Here is a 17,949-nt window from a genome sequence, read left to right on the forward strand (position 1 = left end):
TCCAATTATTTGACCATGTAAAATGCATGTATTGAACAGATGTTTGATTAACCAGAACTCTCTGCTCTTTTTCTTTTTACAGAGTCGTTGACTTTAATTATTTGGGCGCCAGACTATGCTGCATTCATTCACTGAACACCTGTTTTGTTTCGGGCACTGTGCTCTCAGCACTGGAATATAATGGAGACTAAGGCAGACATGGTGTCTCTTCCCTTCTGAAGCTCACAGTTTAGTAGGTGGAAGACAAAGAAGTAAACAAAACAAGTACAATTTCCTAACACAGAACCAAAATAGAAAGGGACAGAAAGAAGGCTATGGGAGAATCACATTGCTATCAGTATCAGCTGATAACCAACAGCAGTATAAAAGCCGAAGCATTTAAACAGCACAGCAGTGAAGGCTAGTCAGTGTCAGTTGCCTGTATCATCATCAAAACACTATACATAACAGTGATGCTGATTCACTGAGAAAAGATATTATGCTCAGTATTAAAATGAAATAACTTTGAAAGACTTTCACCCCAATTAAAACATATACATGTAATTTGTAATACTGATATTGGCTGCCTATATAGATGAAGTTGCCGAAAACAGAGGCCTATGGATAAATGAAGTATCATTTTTATTTAAATCTTTCATCATAAAAAACCATTTTTTTTCTAACTTATCACCTTAATGGCTCTTATGTTAAAATGCTCTGATTTTCAACACATTTAATTGGTAGGTTCATGCAATACAACTGTATCTTTAGGAAAACACTATCTTCTTCAGTTCCCCATATGATGCTCCAACACCACCAAGAGACTTGTAGTTCCCCAAAGCGAACAAAGTTTCCCACCCTATTCCTCTGATCATTTCCATACCCTGGAACACCTTTCTTAACTCTTCACGTGGAGCTAACTCCTACTCACCGGTTCAGATGCAGCCTCAGGTAATAATGTCACCTCAAGCTGTTCATGTTTCTTTTCTCTTCACTTTTCCCACTTAAAGCTGAGTTAGGTCTCCTCTCATCTATGTTCCCATAGCATCCTGGGCACATCTCTAGTATAGTACTGTTTGAATTGTTTCGTAATTATTTGTTTTGTGGATGGATTTTGCATTAGACTGAGCTTCTTAAGGGCAAGAACAAGATCTTACTTTCGTAATCCCAGCAGCTAGCACAATAACTCGTCAATACCAAAAGCTGAATAAATATTTGTTAATGAATATAATGAGGAGGCTGCTCGAGTTCTAGCTACTCATGAAAACAAAAATCAGTATAATAGCATCCGCTTTCCTACCAAAATGAAGCTATCTTATAATATGTCAGGTTATAGACAGCTAAAACTACTTAATGGCTTAACTGGCCAACTCTATCCTTTTAGAGTTAAAATTCACCATCCTCTATAATTATGCAACAATTTCTTAGACTTCATTTCTACTGAATAAACTTTAACTTCTTTTAAATCCATTAAGTTTCTTGAGCCGGATATAGAAATTTTAATAAGTACATACTCATACTTTGAGTTTTAAGATAATCTCCTGTACGTAATTGGACAAAACATGAGTGTTTTGTGCTATGTCAGTAATTAGAGAGATGGAAGAAATAGTGATAAATATGACACAGACCATCAAACTCAAGAAGCTTACAACCTAGGGCAACATCAGATCTGTGAAACAACTCCAACCTTAAAAAGCCGATCCACTGACTTCATACATTTTCAAATGAAATACCCTGAGAAAATATTCTGTAAAATAAAAATTGATATAGAAATATAAAGTGGTAATAATATGGTATGGTGGAGAAGGTGGCAATAAAGGTGTTTTCAAACATTAATAAAGGTTTAGATACATTTAAGTATAAATACAGAGCTTCTTAATATATTTAATATTAGAAGAAAAGTTATTTCTAGTTGTTTTCCAGAATTTCTAGTCTTTTATTGGTACTAATTCTGTACTGCAGAATTCTTTAAAAATTATTGAAACTTAGGGAACAAGGAAGTTGATCATCACTATCATACGGCACAAGAAAAATTTTATATAATGCATTAATACTGAAAAATAACCTAGCCTTTCACTTCGATAAAATTTTAAAGTATAACCTTTTACTGGAAAAAGTATTTGTGGAAGACACCAAGTTAAATTTGAAAGCTTGGGAACAGCACCAAATTTTGAAATTAACAAATGAAGCTACAAGGAAAATGACAAGTCTCAAGAGAAATAAGCTCTTTATCCTCCTATCTTTTGGGGAAAAACCTGGCAGTCATGATGTATAGCACACCACTGAAAAATAAAAAAGGGTTAATGTTTAAAAAATCCTTCCTCCCTTGGGCAGGACTGCGGATGGTTAAGGAAAAGGAAATGGATATCAGCTGTCTTAAAAGTAAGTTTAAAAATCTTTAATGAAGAAGGATTTGCTTGAGTAGAAAAAAGGGCAAGTGTGGTGCTATACTGAACAAATATGTCTCTAACCCAGAGTCCAGAAGGTTCAATATTCTCTCAATACACAAAAACAACTGAAAACGAGTTCAAAATTGTGTTAAAAATTACCATTAAAAAAGGAGTAATTTTTCTATTCACAGACTGTTTCATTAATTTTTCAGCCTATTCAAAGATAAATTTCCATAAAGATTTAATGCTTGAATTTAGAGAGAAAGGAAAAAATTTAAAAATAGAACTACCAAACATCAGATCTCAACAACTTCAGAAACATGAAATGCTTTTTAATGGAAGAACAGAGGAGGTACTTGTATATTGGCTCAATCACATCAAGTGACTAAAGAGAAATACATGTAAATAACCTTTACCATTGTAAATGTACAACTGGATTAGGCATATGCATGATAAGATGTAGGATTTCGATGTTTAAATACACGGTGATGAAAGGGTGGAGGACAGGACAAAGTTATACAAACCACTTCTGAAGATCCAACCTACTTGTAATTATCATCTTCCACAAACTTTTGTAGTTCTTCTATATACTGAACGGAGTTCAGGTATTTTTGGACGTGAGGCAACATGGGGATATCTAGGCAAAATGTGATAAATAATTATCTGATAAAGTACATCTTAGGCAGAATTTTTAAAGTTAAGCTGAGAAAAATATATTTAAAGGTAAATTAAGGCCACATGGCACCAAAATTTAAATGAACTCTAGAAGGACATTACTGAGGTAAATGTTATTTAACGTAAAGCTGGAGGTAATTTAGAAAACTACAGTTGTATATTGTTTGTATAGATTTAAAAAAAAGAAGAAGAAGAAAAAAAAAACCCCAATAGCCCCATTTACAAAGTCCCACGTACTTGAGAAACTTCATGGAAAAAAATCAGAGACATCATTGTGATTTATATTCAAACCTCATCTAAATACAAGATGTAAGGCTCTTTAAGTTTTTTATTTTTAAAGAAGCCTGGCTCACATCTGTAAAGTAGTTTTTTCTTCCCTACTTAGAAATTTCAAATATGATTAATTTAACATTACAATTTGACGTTATGTTAAAAAAATTGAGAAAAGTATAAAACAAGAGATTATTTGATATAACTTTCAGATAATGTAAACTCACGGTTTTTAAACACCATAAAAATTATATAGCTATAATAGTCTATCTTTATTCCCTATCAAACTGAAAGCATCCAAACATTTTAAAACATTAAAACATTTTTTTCCTAATCATTTGGGCTTGCAAAAGCTCTTTCTATAAATGTGTTTCCATAAAATACATCTTGCACAAAAGTTGGTTATTTTTACTCAACATAGGAGTCAAGAAAGCTAGGATCAAGGGTCTCAGCTCCCTCCCTAACTAAATAAATAAAAGAACTATTTACATAATACATCGGGGAGATCAAATGAGATGAAGAGAATAGAAAATAATTGTGAAAATTATGTTAGCAAAATTGCTACAAAATAACAAAAAAGCAAAAGATAAAACTTAGCATTTTAAATATGAAATACTTCAATTCCTTAAAAGCAAGATCTTAAACAAGATGCTAAATGTTAAACAGTGAAATGATACAATCATTATTTTCCTTTATATTAGAATGATGTTTCCTGTTGTGTGAAAAGTCGCCATCAACCTGTGTAAATGAATCATACCATTATCAGAAACTCACCATATTCACAGGACTGCTGTAAATCAGAAATTATTCTAAGGATGTTATTCATCAAATTTGATCTTTGCTCATTTTCTAGAATGCTGCCAGTTGATGGGTATGCTGAATCAATGTATGTTAAATCTGACAGGTAGATACCTGAAATGAAATTAGATAAATGAGTGTTTTCCTACTTATAGTTTGGAAGAGTATAGTTTATAGCTGTATTTCAGTATATGCCATATTTAGAATGTATCATTATTAATACACTGCTGCCTTGTTAAAACATGACCACTGAGGCCTAGATTTCTGTGGAGTTGGGGTCAGACATGCAAGTATGTTTTCTGTAAATGTCCTCTTATGATACCATTTTAAAATACGGCTTGAGGCTGGAGTTAGAAACTCCAGTACCTACCTACCTATGGGTCTTAATCGAAAGAAAATGAGCTCCTGAACTGGCTCTGCCTCTGACTAGTTGTATATAACAAAGACAGTTATTTTAATCTCCGAACCTCAGTTTTTATGTCTATTTTCCAAGTTGTGGTATAGCCTGAAGTTTTTTTTTTTGCGGTACGCGGGCCTCTCACTGTTGTGGCCTCTCCCGTTGCGGAGCACACGCTCCGGACGCACAGGCTCAGCGGCCATGGCTCACGGGCCCAGCCGCTCCGTGACATGTGGGATCCTCCCGGACCGGGGCACGAACCCGTGTCCCCTGCATCGGCAGGCGGACTCTCAACCACTGCGCCACCAGGGAAGCCCTAGCCTGAAGTTTTAAGTTAGCCAGCCTAACCACTACCTGGCCATGGGGTAGTTACTTAATATTAGTTCTATACCCCCTTGCCTTGAGTTGATAACTGTCACTTGAGTCTTAATTACTTTGAAAATTGTCTCATTCTGGCAGAAACATCTTGTTTCAAAGATTAACAGCTGTGTCTTTGAAACAGTTCATGTGACTACAAATTGAAGTTAACCTTGCCCTTTCTCTGTACCAACAAAAAGAACATATACCCCCAAATAATTTGGTTGTACTAGTTCTGGATATGCAAGGTCACATCTATAAAAAATATTTCCTGAGAGTTTACTATGCACATGTAAAGTGTAAAAGACAACTATAGCTGGAGAGAAAAATACACTTTCCTACTTTCTCCTCATTACTGCCCATTCATGAACTCTCAGAGTAAATGCAACTAAAATGATGTACCCACTGCCTTCCAAATAAGCCCTATGTTTTTTCTCATGCCACTTCTTCCATCTTAAATGAGACCTAGCCTCATCTCTGCCCATTTAAATCATATCTTATATCCAGGTCAGTGTCAACTGTTCTTTAGTTTTTTCACAGATTCCAAGAAAGGAATTTAGAAACTGTCTAGTCTAAACCCCTCTTTTTATAGGTGAATACTCTAAGGTCCACAGATATTAAGGAAGTGGTTAATGCCCTGTAAACTGTTAGTGACAGAGCTGGATCTCAGAGTATACACTTGTACCCCAAGTTTTATTTTATTTTTTATTACACTCTGTTACAAACTCATACAGTATCTATACCATTCACTTGATAATTTTTAAGACTTTATAATCTTCTTATTGAAAATCTTTTGTCTTTATATCTTATCTGCTCAAGACTATAAACTCATTCAGGCGGTTGCTCTATCTTGCACTCTAAAAAAATGAAAATCCTGACCAGGATTTTCAGACAATTAGCGCTTAACACAATGTAAAAGGCTGGCATGGCAATCCTTTTATTCATCCTAGTATCATTCCTATTCCATTCAGTAAATCTTAACCGTATTCTTTAAGCCACCTATCATAAATACTTCTTTTTCTTTAGAGATTCTCAACTTCATTTTTTATGACTTCAAACAAATCTATAGCCTGGCTCCCTTCCTTTTCCTCCCATCTTAGAGGAAGGAGAATCCCCTTCCTCTCTCCAAATCTAACCTGTGATTTTGAACATAATCGCTACTGCCTCCTCTAGAATGTCCACTGTTGCCTTCACTATCACTGACCCTCCAATGGCTCCTTTCCCAAAGCCAATGCACACATTTAAATCTCCTCTATTTAAGAAAACAAGATCAAAGCCACCCTTCATTTAAATCTGATCCCCTCCTCAAGATAGATCCCTTGCCCCTCCCTCTTTCAACAAACACACTGAAAGAGAAACACAGATTAGTACACTTACCTTTTTTATCCTTCATTCTATTTTTATGTAATATTTGGTACATACAGAAGTTTACTTGGGTCAGGAAAACTGTGACAGACTTTGGAATAGGCAAAAATGATTACTAGGTATACCCTCTCTTCAGTGCCTCCTTTTGGCCTGAGCTATTTTACAACTCTGTAAGTTGTTGAAAACTTGTAAAATACAAATTCTTGCCCATAAAAATACTGATGAATTACGTCCAGTGGGATGTAACTGATGATTGCCCCGTGGATGTTGACCAGTTTTGCAACTATCTGTAAATTCATTTCGGCATTCCTGACTGCCTGCATGTATGTGTGATACTCCCTTGAAGTGGCTGTAATATCTTCCTGATTCCCTTATATATTTAACGATTTAAACAAAACATTTGACATGTATTCATTTTGTATGAGAATCATAATTTTACCTTTTAAAAAATAACAGTTTAACACATAATATTGGTCGTTATCAAACAATGTAATAAATACCGGTCAACTTAAGAACTACAACATCAGTACTGCTGTATCATCTACATGCTCTTTCCCTATGTTATCTCCCTGCCTCCTGTCTAGAGGTAACCAACTATTCTGAATTTTAAGATTATTCCCTTGTTTTTTTTTGAGGCACCTGTCTGTATTCCTGCACAACGTATTATTTTACTTTTGCTTATTTTTGAGCTTTAAAAAAATCATACTTTATATATGTGTGATTAAATTAAATAATATCAGTAAAGTTAGAATAGGTACACAGTAAGTGATTTTAAAGTGGTTGTTAAATCAATTTTTAAAAATACGGTCTGTGATTGCTTTGCCTTACTCACTATTTTGTTTCTAAGACTTATTCATGTTAAGTACAGCTGTAACTCCTTAAATTGAGAATAAACTAATATGTAACTATATCACAATTTACTTATTCATTTTATTTGATAGAGTTTTGAGTTACTTGCCCCCTCCCTCCTTGTTGCTACAGACATTCTTGTAAATGTCTCCTGGTGCGCATGTACAAGAATTTCTCTAGCAGAGATCTATACAGATATATACATACATGCATGTCTTACATTATAATGTTCAACTTTACAAGACAGCGCCACGTTGTTTTTAAAGCTATATCAATTCATACTCCCACTGACAGTACATAAGTTTCTACTGATCCACACATGCTAACACTTGTAGATAATCTGAAATCCACATCTATCTCGTTGCTGAAACTTATTCTGGCAAAGGCATACATGATCTCCTCATTACTAAATCTTTAGACATCTCTCTTGGTCTCCTCCCTTCTGCTCAGTCTCTCTGCAGTATTTATGCTATTCCCTTTGTTTCTTGGTCTTTACTGGCTTGAACCTTCCTTGCGTCCACCCTCCCACCATTCTTCTTTTTCCTCATGTTCCCTGGAATTGGTATTCCCCATGGTTCTGTCACTAATCTTTTCACTCTGTATGTACTTTTTCTGGATTATCTTACTTCTGAGGCTTCAACTGTCACCTAATTGCCGATGACTTTCCAAACCTCTGTATAGAACACACCTCCTGACTTTCATTTTCAATTTAACATGCCAAACTAACCATTATTTGTCCCTAAACACCTGCCATTCCACTTTCCAACCTTGGTTAGTGATATTATTAACTGCTTTAAATAGCTCAAGCAAAGAGCTCAGGAGGAGCTTACTATCTCGTATTTTTCCAGATTAAGCCATTAGTGAATATAATATGATCACTGAATGATCAAGTAATATATTATATAATATAAATCAGAGGCTAGAAGCTGTCCCAATGTTTTTAAAATCAGGAAATACCATAAGACATATCTACATATGACCCTCTTTTCCTTAAAAAAAAAAAAAAAGGGCTGGGGGGAGATCTGGCAACAATGAGGTATAGCTGAGAAGGGTGTAGATACCATTATACGAGCCATTAAGGATGCCAGTTTGTCATAACCCTATTTTCTTCTGCTCTCTTACTTCTGGTTTACTTCACTTATATACATTACCTGCTTCATTCTTGTTGTGAGCATTTGTAGGCCTTAGAGTATGGAACCCCTGCTATACCTATGTATGTCATAGGAATTTAAGAAATAATTAGTTCTGTGAAATAAGTAGAAACTATTGTAAGCTGACTTTAAATAAAGGCTGTTGACCAACAAACAGTTGATGGTAGGGCCTGAGAAAGAGAACGTAGCACAAGGTAAGGCAACGAAGAGGGGAAAGCACACGGTGTGCATAGAAAGTAGAAACGCACAGGTTTTATCTAGAAGCAGCAATCAGCAATTATATGATCCAATGAGAGAGAGTGTGGCCGAATGCTTTGGAGAGAGATTCAAATCCCAGTTCTTACCGCTTAGTATGGAAGTCCTAGGCCAAACTACTTAAAATGTCTAAATCTGTGTCTCCTCAGCCACTGAGTTAATCAACATTCTTGATTTAATGAAATATAAAAGCATAGTTGGTACTCAACAATTACTAATTCCCTCTCCAGCACCCTAATTTCATAGCAGAAGAACTGGGCCAGAGGTAGGTAAAGTGACTTGTCTAAGTTCCCATAGCCAGCAGGGAGTCAGAATTCTCTTTTTTCTCCCACTCAGGCCAGGGTTATGTTTGCTTTTAAATCACAGCATCAACTAATAAGAATAACCGTATTCAGGCAAGAGGAGTCATGCTGCAGAATGGGAGGCAGTGACATTATATAACATCAGAATTTAATTATATAACATTAGAATTAAAAAAATGAACAGTTTTATCTCAGAAACATTACACAGTAAGATATAACATATTACAACATCAGGTTTCTTACAACTTTAAAAACTTCTGAACTGGCAACTCAATGTTTAGAAATTCTTTTAGGCTATAAAGAGTATTGTATTATTTAGGGGACTGCCTCTTAGAACAGAGTCTAACTCTTGTTCTTTGTAATAAAAAACAAACTCATCAGCCTGCACCTACTTCTAAGTGAAGCTGAGTACTATTTTTTCAGTGTTCAACTTAAAAGATCTCTGGGCAGCAGACTAAAATGTTTGTTTTATAATTGCCCGCTGAACTATGATAGTTTGTTTCCAGATGGTGCCCTTCCTTCAACCTGCACAGTCTCTCCTTGTTCGGAGCTTTTCAACCTCCTGCTGATCACACTACCCCCACCCCTATTTAAAGCTACAGAGAGGAAATCCTAAAGAGATTTTCCCCCCAAGTCTCCAGCAAATTTTTGGTGACGTAATATGTGGGCTGAACTTGAGTCTCCTGAGAAAGAGAGGGAATCACTATTCAAGGGTACTGTATATACAATCTGGGTCAGCTGCAGCTGGTTACTGAATTTCTCCATGTGGCAGACAGAGCAAAGCCACAATGCTTTCTCTGCTGGATTAAAGACAGCCCGCAGACCAGGAACTTCCACTATACTACTTAAAATTACATAGGTGGCTTGTCAAATTCAATTGATTTGTGCTGTAAGAAGAAAAAGAAGTTCCTTAGTACAGCTTGGATTCAACGGTCCAAAACAAAAATGCAGTTGCCATTAAAGTCACAGACGAACAAACTTCACTGATCTTTAAAAGCAAGAGTAAGAGCAGCAAGTCTCTGGGTTTGCTTTATCAACAGATGCAAAAGGTATTATAATATTTCTCTTACTTTTATTTAAAAATTCTATGTATGTTGAAATGTATAATTATTTTACATTTGTAGTAGAAATTTCAAAATCTCTTATTAATCAAAGAATTTTGGAATATACTACAATTTGTTTAGTCTGAAAAAGGTTTTGTTTTGCAACTTTATATAAAACTGGTCATTATATACTTTATGATGATTAATGAATTATTTGAGGTTCAATTTAATGGTACTTAGTGTATATGTTCATGGACTGATGCATACATGCTGGGTTTCAGAAAACAAGTACTTTAGTGACATTAGAAATTTTAACAAGTAACAGATTAAATGTATACGATTTACAGCACAGTGATTAAAAACAAAGGGATACAGACTAAAGAAAATAGTTGTAAACATGGTTTGTTTCTCTTTACACAGCTACAGTGTATATGCTAAAGATTTACATATACTGTGAAGATATCTTAAAGTATAGCTACAAAACACAGCTAAGAAGATATAAAATTAACTGAAAAGCTCTGCAACAATACCTCAATTATAGCATAACCAAATATAACCTAAATATTAATATTTCATATTACTAAATATTAAAGATTTAAAACAAGTCTACGGTATTTCTTGCTAAAACTCAAATTTTAAAATAGTTTCATAGGCTTATATGTAACAGTACTTTAACTTGGGCAACAGAAATTAAAACTGCTACAACTGGAATTACGTGAAAAAGCAAAGCGATTGATACATTAAAAAATCCTAAAACCTTACAGATTATAATTGAGGAGAAGAAATAAAATGTGATAGAAGTATTGTGTAAGTCGTCAGCATTAACGATAGCAAATAAGAACCCAGAAGATACAATTACTTAAATACATAATTAAAAGACCAAAAATATAGGTCAACAAACACGATTCTTTCAATATTCTATCTGGGGGCTTTGTTTAATTGTATTACTAGAGTTATTAAAAATAAAATTACTAGTTACCAACAATGAGCTTTAACACCAAAGACACTTAAATTTGTTATGATCTGGGGGTCCTCTGTCCTTTTAAAAATCAAAGAAATTCAAGGTAAGAATCTTCAACAAGCAAAAAATGGTAAAGCTAAATAGGATTTCTTCAACTTTACTTTCATGTCCTCTCCTTAAAGATTCAAAACTCTCAATACTGGGAGGATCTCTGTTAAACATATTTTACAAGAAATTCCGATAAAATTTCCAAACAATACTGGATCTGAAATACCGTCATCTCTTTCTTTTTTTGTTGTTGTCGCTATGAAAATACAGGACCTCAGTTAAACCTCAGTTCTTACTGAAGCCTTAGGCAAGCATTTAATCTGAAACCCAGATAACTATTTATCCCTTCCTTAAATATCTCCAGGGGATGAAACTGTTCTCAAGTCTCTTCCCAGAACATAATTCACAATCTAGAAGTCTTTATCTAAGGTATCTTTGGTGCTTCATAAATTGAAGTTCATTGCCTCATGCTGTTTTCAGTGCGTGACACAGCCAGTTAAATGCCTCTATGCATTTACCATCTGAAAGGAAGTATATCCTAACTTTCATTTCTTCTCCCTACTAGCTGGCAATGTAGCAACTATGAAGAGAAATAGTACCAATAAAATTAACTCAAAGCATGGAAGGCTTTTTTTCTCCCCCCCCCAAAAACAACCAAGCAAAGACATAGATTTAAACTTAAGTATACTGTGACTAATTTACAACATTCTCGTGGGACCTAGGAAAATTTTAACATATACAGAAAGGTTTTATGATGTAACACAGATTTATGGATCTTTCACTTTAAAAACTGAACATATGTGGGAAAATACAAATAAGAGAATGCTTTCATAAAAGGTAAACAGTAAATATATTTTAAAAACTCCTTCTTTACTCATGATGTAGCTTGTCTACTCCTTAAGAAGTGTGGTTCCTTATTCAGCTTTAGGTGACAACGAAGTCATGACTTTTGTAAAGGTTAAGGGAATTGTATTTGTTTTTTTAAAAAATAAACTTTTGGTTGTCTCCTTTAAATATTAACTTAGGTCAGAGTCTCTTATGGTAGACAAGAATTCATCTTATGATTTAATTATGCAGGAACCCACGAAGAGCCAAGGCAGAACACACCAAAAGGAAGCTATTGCTATTTTAATTTAGATTTGTATTTTCACATTTTTGTTCTTCCATGATAACACGGATACAAAGTCACATTAGCAGACTTGCACTATATGCTCTTAGTTCTATAAAAATCTGTGTCTGATAGGAATACAAGATCTTCAGTCAGAATACTGTTCAGAAAAGTCTACATGTTTTGAGGTTTCATGATACTCTCTGAATTTTCCTTGTTTTGGTAGCTTATTTCATACTAGTTTATTTAGATAAAATAATTTTATGATCTAAGAGTTTCCATTCCATTCCTGAAGTGACTGAAATGAGTGCATCGGAACACTGGATACGTTAACTACGCAGGAGAAATGCTAGACGTTTACCCAGCAGGCTGATGGCTTCTATTTTACTGTCCGCCGTTTTAAAAATAAACCATATCTAAATTCTATGAATCTGCAAGTATAACAAGAAATATTTTATTGGTTTTTGGTACAGGTAACTCTAGTATAGTAACTAGAGTCCTTTTTAAATAAAATAGATGACACTCGGTCTAAGTTTTCTACTAATGTCAGAAGGCGAAGTATGAAAGCAAAAAACTAAAAGTACTCATCCAAGTGTACTTCTGGCTCTCAGTCAGCAAACAGAAAGCCTTTGACACAAACATGGAATATTACTATGCACCTATCTTATGTTAGGAAAAGAAAAAGAATTCTGTACATTCCATCCATTCTTTGCTTTATTTTCATTATCACCCTGTTTTGCAAACATTACTCATTTCATTTGAAAACACCGAAGTAAGGAGACATGGTTTTAGAAAGCAGTAGTCATCTTTATGACTCTAGTTGAAGAGTCCATATTTCATTGACACAACCTTTCATTTTAGGAGGCTTCATAATCAAGTTAGACAGGTAACTATCAACAAACAGAATACATATGGAGGGAAAGGAGTGACAGCAGAAAAGTCTGGGATATAAAAATGATCCACAAATACCTGTGCATAATTAAGTTAATGGGTCAATGTAAAGAGATACAAACCAGGAAAAGACTGTAAAAGACACGGAACACAAAGTTAAGACTCCTCTGCAGTTACTACATGACAAGGATAAAAATCACAGGTCTAGAAAGTTATGAGTAGAAGATCTGAATCCCAGTTGAGTGTTTTAGCTCCTCCAGGTTTATTTCTTTGCAAAATGGTAGATGTTTACTTCACAGTGCTGTTGTGAATGCAAACAGTTAACACGCGTTAAGCACTACAAAAATATAAGGGATTGTTACAGTGTTGGTGATAGAAAAAAAGGTTAGAATACGTTGCCATATGATGTAGTTGTTATTGAAAAACGTGAACCCTGGAGTCTTCTGCCTGAGTTCAAATTCTGATTCCATGTCTTAGAAGCTGTGAGGTACTTAACATCTGGATGCCAGTTTATTCATTTGAAGATGAGGATAATAATAATCTACCTCAGAGGGTTGTGGTGAGATGTAAATGATTTAATACGTGTAAAAGGCTGAAACAATGCCTGGCACTTAACACGCACCCAATAAAAATGAACTATTGTTATTGCTGCATTGCTATTTATTAACAGCAGGCATAAACAACTTGGGACCTGGCTCCCCAAAGCAAAAAACAAGTACCTGGGTGGAAAATGGGATAGAAAATTTCTTAGTATATCCACTGCCATCCTTCAGAAACAGCAGACAGGAATCAAGTTTATAAGAGAGAGAAGGTGGGCTATACTATAGCAGCTTGTTAATGAACCTGATGGGGTGACACATCTTACCCATTCTAACTGCTACTACTATTTAGGGAGGTAACTAAAGAAAAAGAAAGCAGCTTTGGTTCTTGGAACTACTCTTATGGTTTCCTCGAGTGTTTCTATAGAAATTGTACTATAAAAGGCAAGTATGTATCTGCCACAGCAAAAATGGAACATTCCAAGCACACATTTTAGCGTATGCGCCACCGCTATAAACACTGACTGAGGAGCCAGGGAACCTGAATTCTAGACCTGGTTCTAATATTACCTATTTGTGTGGCCATGGCCTTGGCTTTCAACATACCCATGGGAGCAAAGAGGTCTTGTCTTGAATGAGATGAGATGGTCTTTAAGGTACTTTCCAACTCTAACGATCAGATTCAATGACAGATGAGCTTCTTTCCTTGGTAATTGTTATAAAAAATTATTAACATTTTACTAAAATGAAGTTCAGTAGAACTTCTGTTAGAAAAATGAACCTGCTGAATCATATATAAGCTTAGAGCGTATATATGATTACGATTTAGGAAACACAATTACCCACAATAATGACTGTGAGCATGCTATCATTCTTAAACTTGTCATCAATCCCAAAAGGACATGTTACAAAAACAAACAAAAAATATGATGCTAAAACTTTCTGGTTTTAGATTTGTCTAAAAATATTTTTTTAATTTGATAGATAAAAAAGATACTTATTAGAGAGGGCCAATTTAATTGAAACCGCACAATATAAATAAAAAACACGGGCAACTTTCATACTAGTTAGAGAAGATGTTTTAATTAATGCCTTACCAACATTATGTACCATTTTCCAAGCCTTAAGATAGCAAGTGAACTTTTCAAAGGTAAGAAAAGTGTCTTATCAGGGTCTCAGAAGCCGCAAGAGCACCTAACAATATGCCTCAGCACACAGTGGGCACTCACCAAGATCTGCTCATTGAGCTGGGGAACAAAAAGCATTACAATAAGGTGGTAGTTGGAGAGCTCATCTCTGAAACCTAATTTTTAAACAAATAGGAAGGCGCTTAATACTGAATTTAAGAAATTAATAACTTTAATTCTGGCCCAATTTATTAACACCAATAGATATTCAGTTTTTCCCTTAGATACTTTTTTTATGTTACTGACTTTAAAAGTAGACTAATATCAATTCTTTTCTACTTTTTCCCTTCATCTTTTTTTTTTTTTTTTTTTAAAGACGTCATACAACCTCATTTCAAAATGAAGGCTTTTACCTGGACCCTAAGTGTGCTATTCTTCCTACTAATGGGCATTGGACATTGCAGAGGAGGGCAGTTCAAAATAAAAAAAATAACCCAGAGGAGATACCCTCGTGCCACAGATGGTAAAGAGGAAGCAAAGAAGTGTTCATACACGTTCCTGGTACCTGAACAAAAAATAACAGGGCCAATATGTGTCAATACCAAAGGGCAAGATGCAGGTACCATTAAAGACATGATCACCAGGATGGACCTTGAAAACCTGAAGGACGTGCTCTCCAGGCAGAAGCGGGAGATAGATGTCCTGCAATTGGTGGTGGATGTAGATGGAAACATTGTCAATGAGGTAAAGCTGCTGAGAAAAGAAAGCCGTAACATGAACTCTCGCGTTACTCAACTCTATATGCAACTATTACATGAGATTATCCGTAAGAGGGATAATTCACTCGAACTTTCCCAGTTGGAAAATAAAATCCTCAATGTCACCACAGAAATGTTGAAGATGGCAACAAGGTACAGGGAACTAGAGCTGAAATATGCTTCCTTGACTGATCTTGTCAATAACCAGTCTGTGATGATCACTTTGTTGGAAGAACAGTGTTTGAGGATATTTTCCCGACAAGACCCCCATGTGTCTCCTCCTCTCGTCCAGGTAGTGCCACAGCACATTCCTAACAGTTATCAGTATACTCCTGGTCTGCTGGGAGGCAATGAGATACAGAGGGATCCAGGTTACCCCAGAGATTTAATGCCACCACCTGATCTGGCAACTTCTCCCACCAAAAGCCCTTTCAAGATACCACCGGTTACGTTCATCAATGAAGGTGAGTTACCTCTTACTGTTAAAAATGGAAGTACAAGGTTAATATGTTTTATGGTTTATGAGACAATGCTCGTAATACATGCCTATTCTTCATTCTGGTGATGTAATTATACATGAACATTAAATTTTCTGTTTTTGTTTTCTATCAACCAAGAATTGATCTTAAACACATCTCTCAGCTCTAAGAGTTCATAGAAACAGTATATTTCGTGGAAGAAGTAGTCTTTCATCCAAATTCTTACAATCTAAATTACTAGCATTGAGACAGGGATGAGTCCACAATCCACTCCTAACCTCTATGACCATCCTCTCGGACTCCAACTAGATCCTCACGACTGCTAAACAATCCTTTCATTTGCCTCTTGATGCTCTTCCCATCACCATCTTCCTCAAAAGGAACATGTGATAATTTGCTTTCACTCTCCTAAAGCCTAGAATTAACCCCCTCTTATCTCCACTCTCAGCACATGCACCACCTACAGCTGTGCTGAGATTAAGTCTACTCAGGCCTAGGTTCCTCGTGCTTTCCTATCGTGAAAACACCTGCACAAAACCCATGCCTTCTTGCCCTCAGTCTCAAGAGGAAAAGATATCCCTCCTATTTTCCAAAGCTAAAATCCTACCGTTGTACCTTGTAACCATGTAAGTATAAGTAAGTTTTCAATACACTAAAAAACCTGAGAATTGATCCTAATATCTCTACCTCTGTTTCTAATTTCATTCCTTCTTCCCTTCATTATCAGTCACTCATCAAGGTGCCCAGAATAGAAAGATGAAGAATTCGTCTTGGTTTCAGTCTAGTAATAAGCTCACTGCTAACTTTCTGAAAACATTTCTTTTACACCTACATCCAATTTCTCATAAGCCATTCTCCTGAATTCTTTACAGGTTGATTTGTTTTCTTGGAGTAAAGGGAAAAAACCCAAATGCCCAAAAGTAAAAAAAAAAAAAATTAATTACAGTTCATTCACTTACTTTCTGAAAAGGCAGGACAAAAAGCTGCGCACAGACTATGAAATAATTTTAAACAACAACAAAAACACAGAACAAAGACAAAGACTGGAAGTATGTACATCACACAGTGGATGTGTCTTTCTGCAGCAGTGGACACCACTGACCATTCACATCTCTGCTTTCTTGGGCCTCCACATCATAATACTCTGACTCTTCCTACTTCTCTAGGTCCTTCAACTGGCACCTTTTCCCTTCTCCTATGGCTTAAAAAGGCTTTCTTGAAGATACTCTGTTTTAGGGGTCTATACTCCTTCAAGGCTACAAGTATCACCATTGCTCAGATGACTCCTGCATGGAGCGCTCCCTCTTGATTCTAACCAAAGCTAGATGTTTGCATCTGGTTATTCGACCATTACCTCACATGCTGCTGCTTCCTCTACTGAAATGCCTTCTTTCAGCTTATCTGTCAACCTGGCAGATTTCAAGGCTTAGCTAAAATAGTGTCTTAAATGTTATACCTACTCAGATTCAAACAAACGTATCTAGATGGCTCCTTCCCCAAACTGCTGACTATGCCTTGACTATGTTTTTTACATCATATTACACTGGAGCTATTTGTTTGCGTGTCTGTCTCCCTGCTAGACTGAATGCTTCTGGAAGGAAGTGAACTGTCTTTTCATGTCTCTCTCTCCAACATCTAGCCAGGATTAGGTTTGGCATGCTGTACTCAGCACATTGTAAGCACTACAATAAACACTTGAAGAACGAATAAATAAATGAGTAACTAAACCCTAAAACAATCTTTTCCCTAAACTGGCATTCTCCTTTTAGAAATAAGTAAATTATTATTATAAAAGCAATAATTACCGAAGAAAATCTAGAAAACACTAACAAACTTTGTAAAAAGGTTTGCTGAATATCCAAATACTCAGAAATAAACTACAGTTAACGCTTTGGTAATAACCTTCAGGTCTTTCTCACCCCTCCCGCCCCCATAAACATGGTAATCAATATTCTTGCAACTTTAAAAATTAACTTTGTTCTTCTTTTTTTTCCTCTATGGTTATACTCTCAGGATATAAATTTCTGTGAGTAAAATTGACAGGTAAATGGATTTTGACTTCTCTAGTTTGGTGTATGTTACTACCCGTTTTGGAATTCGCTTGGCTCATCTTTGACACTTCCCTCCTGTCCCACACACGCAGTCAACTAAGTTCTATCCATGCTGCTTTTCAGTCTTTCACGGATGTGTCCCTTATTTCTATTCAG

The 17,949-nt window shown here is 35.6% G+C and overlaps 2 protein-coding genes across 9 annotated transcripts in view; one reads left to right on the top strand and one right to left on the bottom strand.

The window, feature by feature from the left end:
• RALGPS2 (Ral GEF with PH domain and SH3 binding motif 2) overlaps positions 1-17,949 on the bottom strand; it is a 162,729-nt gene that overhangs the window by 36,722 nt on the left and 108,058 nt on the right. For all 8 annotated transcript variants that reach the window (XR_016394999.1, XM_089921253.1, XM_089921202.1 and 5 more), the window contains 2 exons: positions 4,089-4,226; positions 2,916-3,006 (listed from right to left, as the gene is read on the bottom strand). Coding sequence is in view for 7 of the 8 variants with exons in the window: in XM_089921253.1 (XP_089777379.1) it covers positions 2,916-3,006; positions 4,089-4,226 (229 nt within the window). In the remaining variant the exon portion in view is untranslated. The remainder of the gene's footprint in view (positions 1-2,915; positions 3,007-4,088; positions 4,227-17,949) is intronic.
• The window catches only part of ANGPTL1 (angiopoietin like 1), a 32,441-nt gene continuing 22,567 nt past the window's right edge, over positions 8,076-17,949 (top strand). Inside the window, exons 1-2 of the mRNA XM_022556640.3 lie at positions 8,076-9,837; positions 14,882-15,727. Coding sequence (XP_022412348.1) covers positions 14,905-15,727 — 823 coding nt within the window. The 5' untranslated portion in view covers positions 8,076-9,837; positions 14,882-14,904. The remainder of the gene's footprint in view (positions 9,838-14,881; positions 15,728-17,949) is intronic.

This window comes from Delphinapterus leucas, chromosome 1 (genome assembly GCF_059928025.1).
Source record: "Delphinapterus leucas isolate spDelLeu-1000000601 "Yukka" chromosome 1, BTC_Dleu_Yukka2, whole genome shotgun sequence".
NCBI lineage: Eukaryota > Metazoa > Chordata > Mammalia > Artiodactyla > Monodontidae > Delphinapterus > Delphinapterus leucas.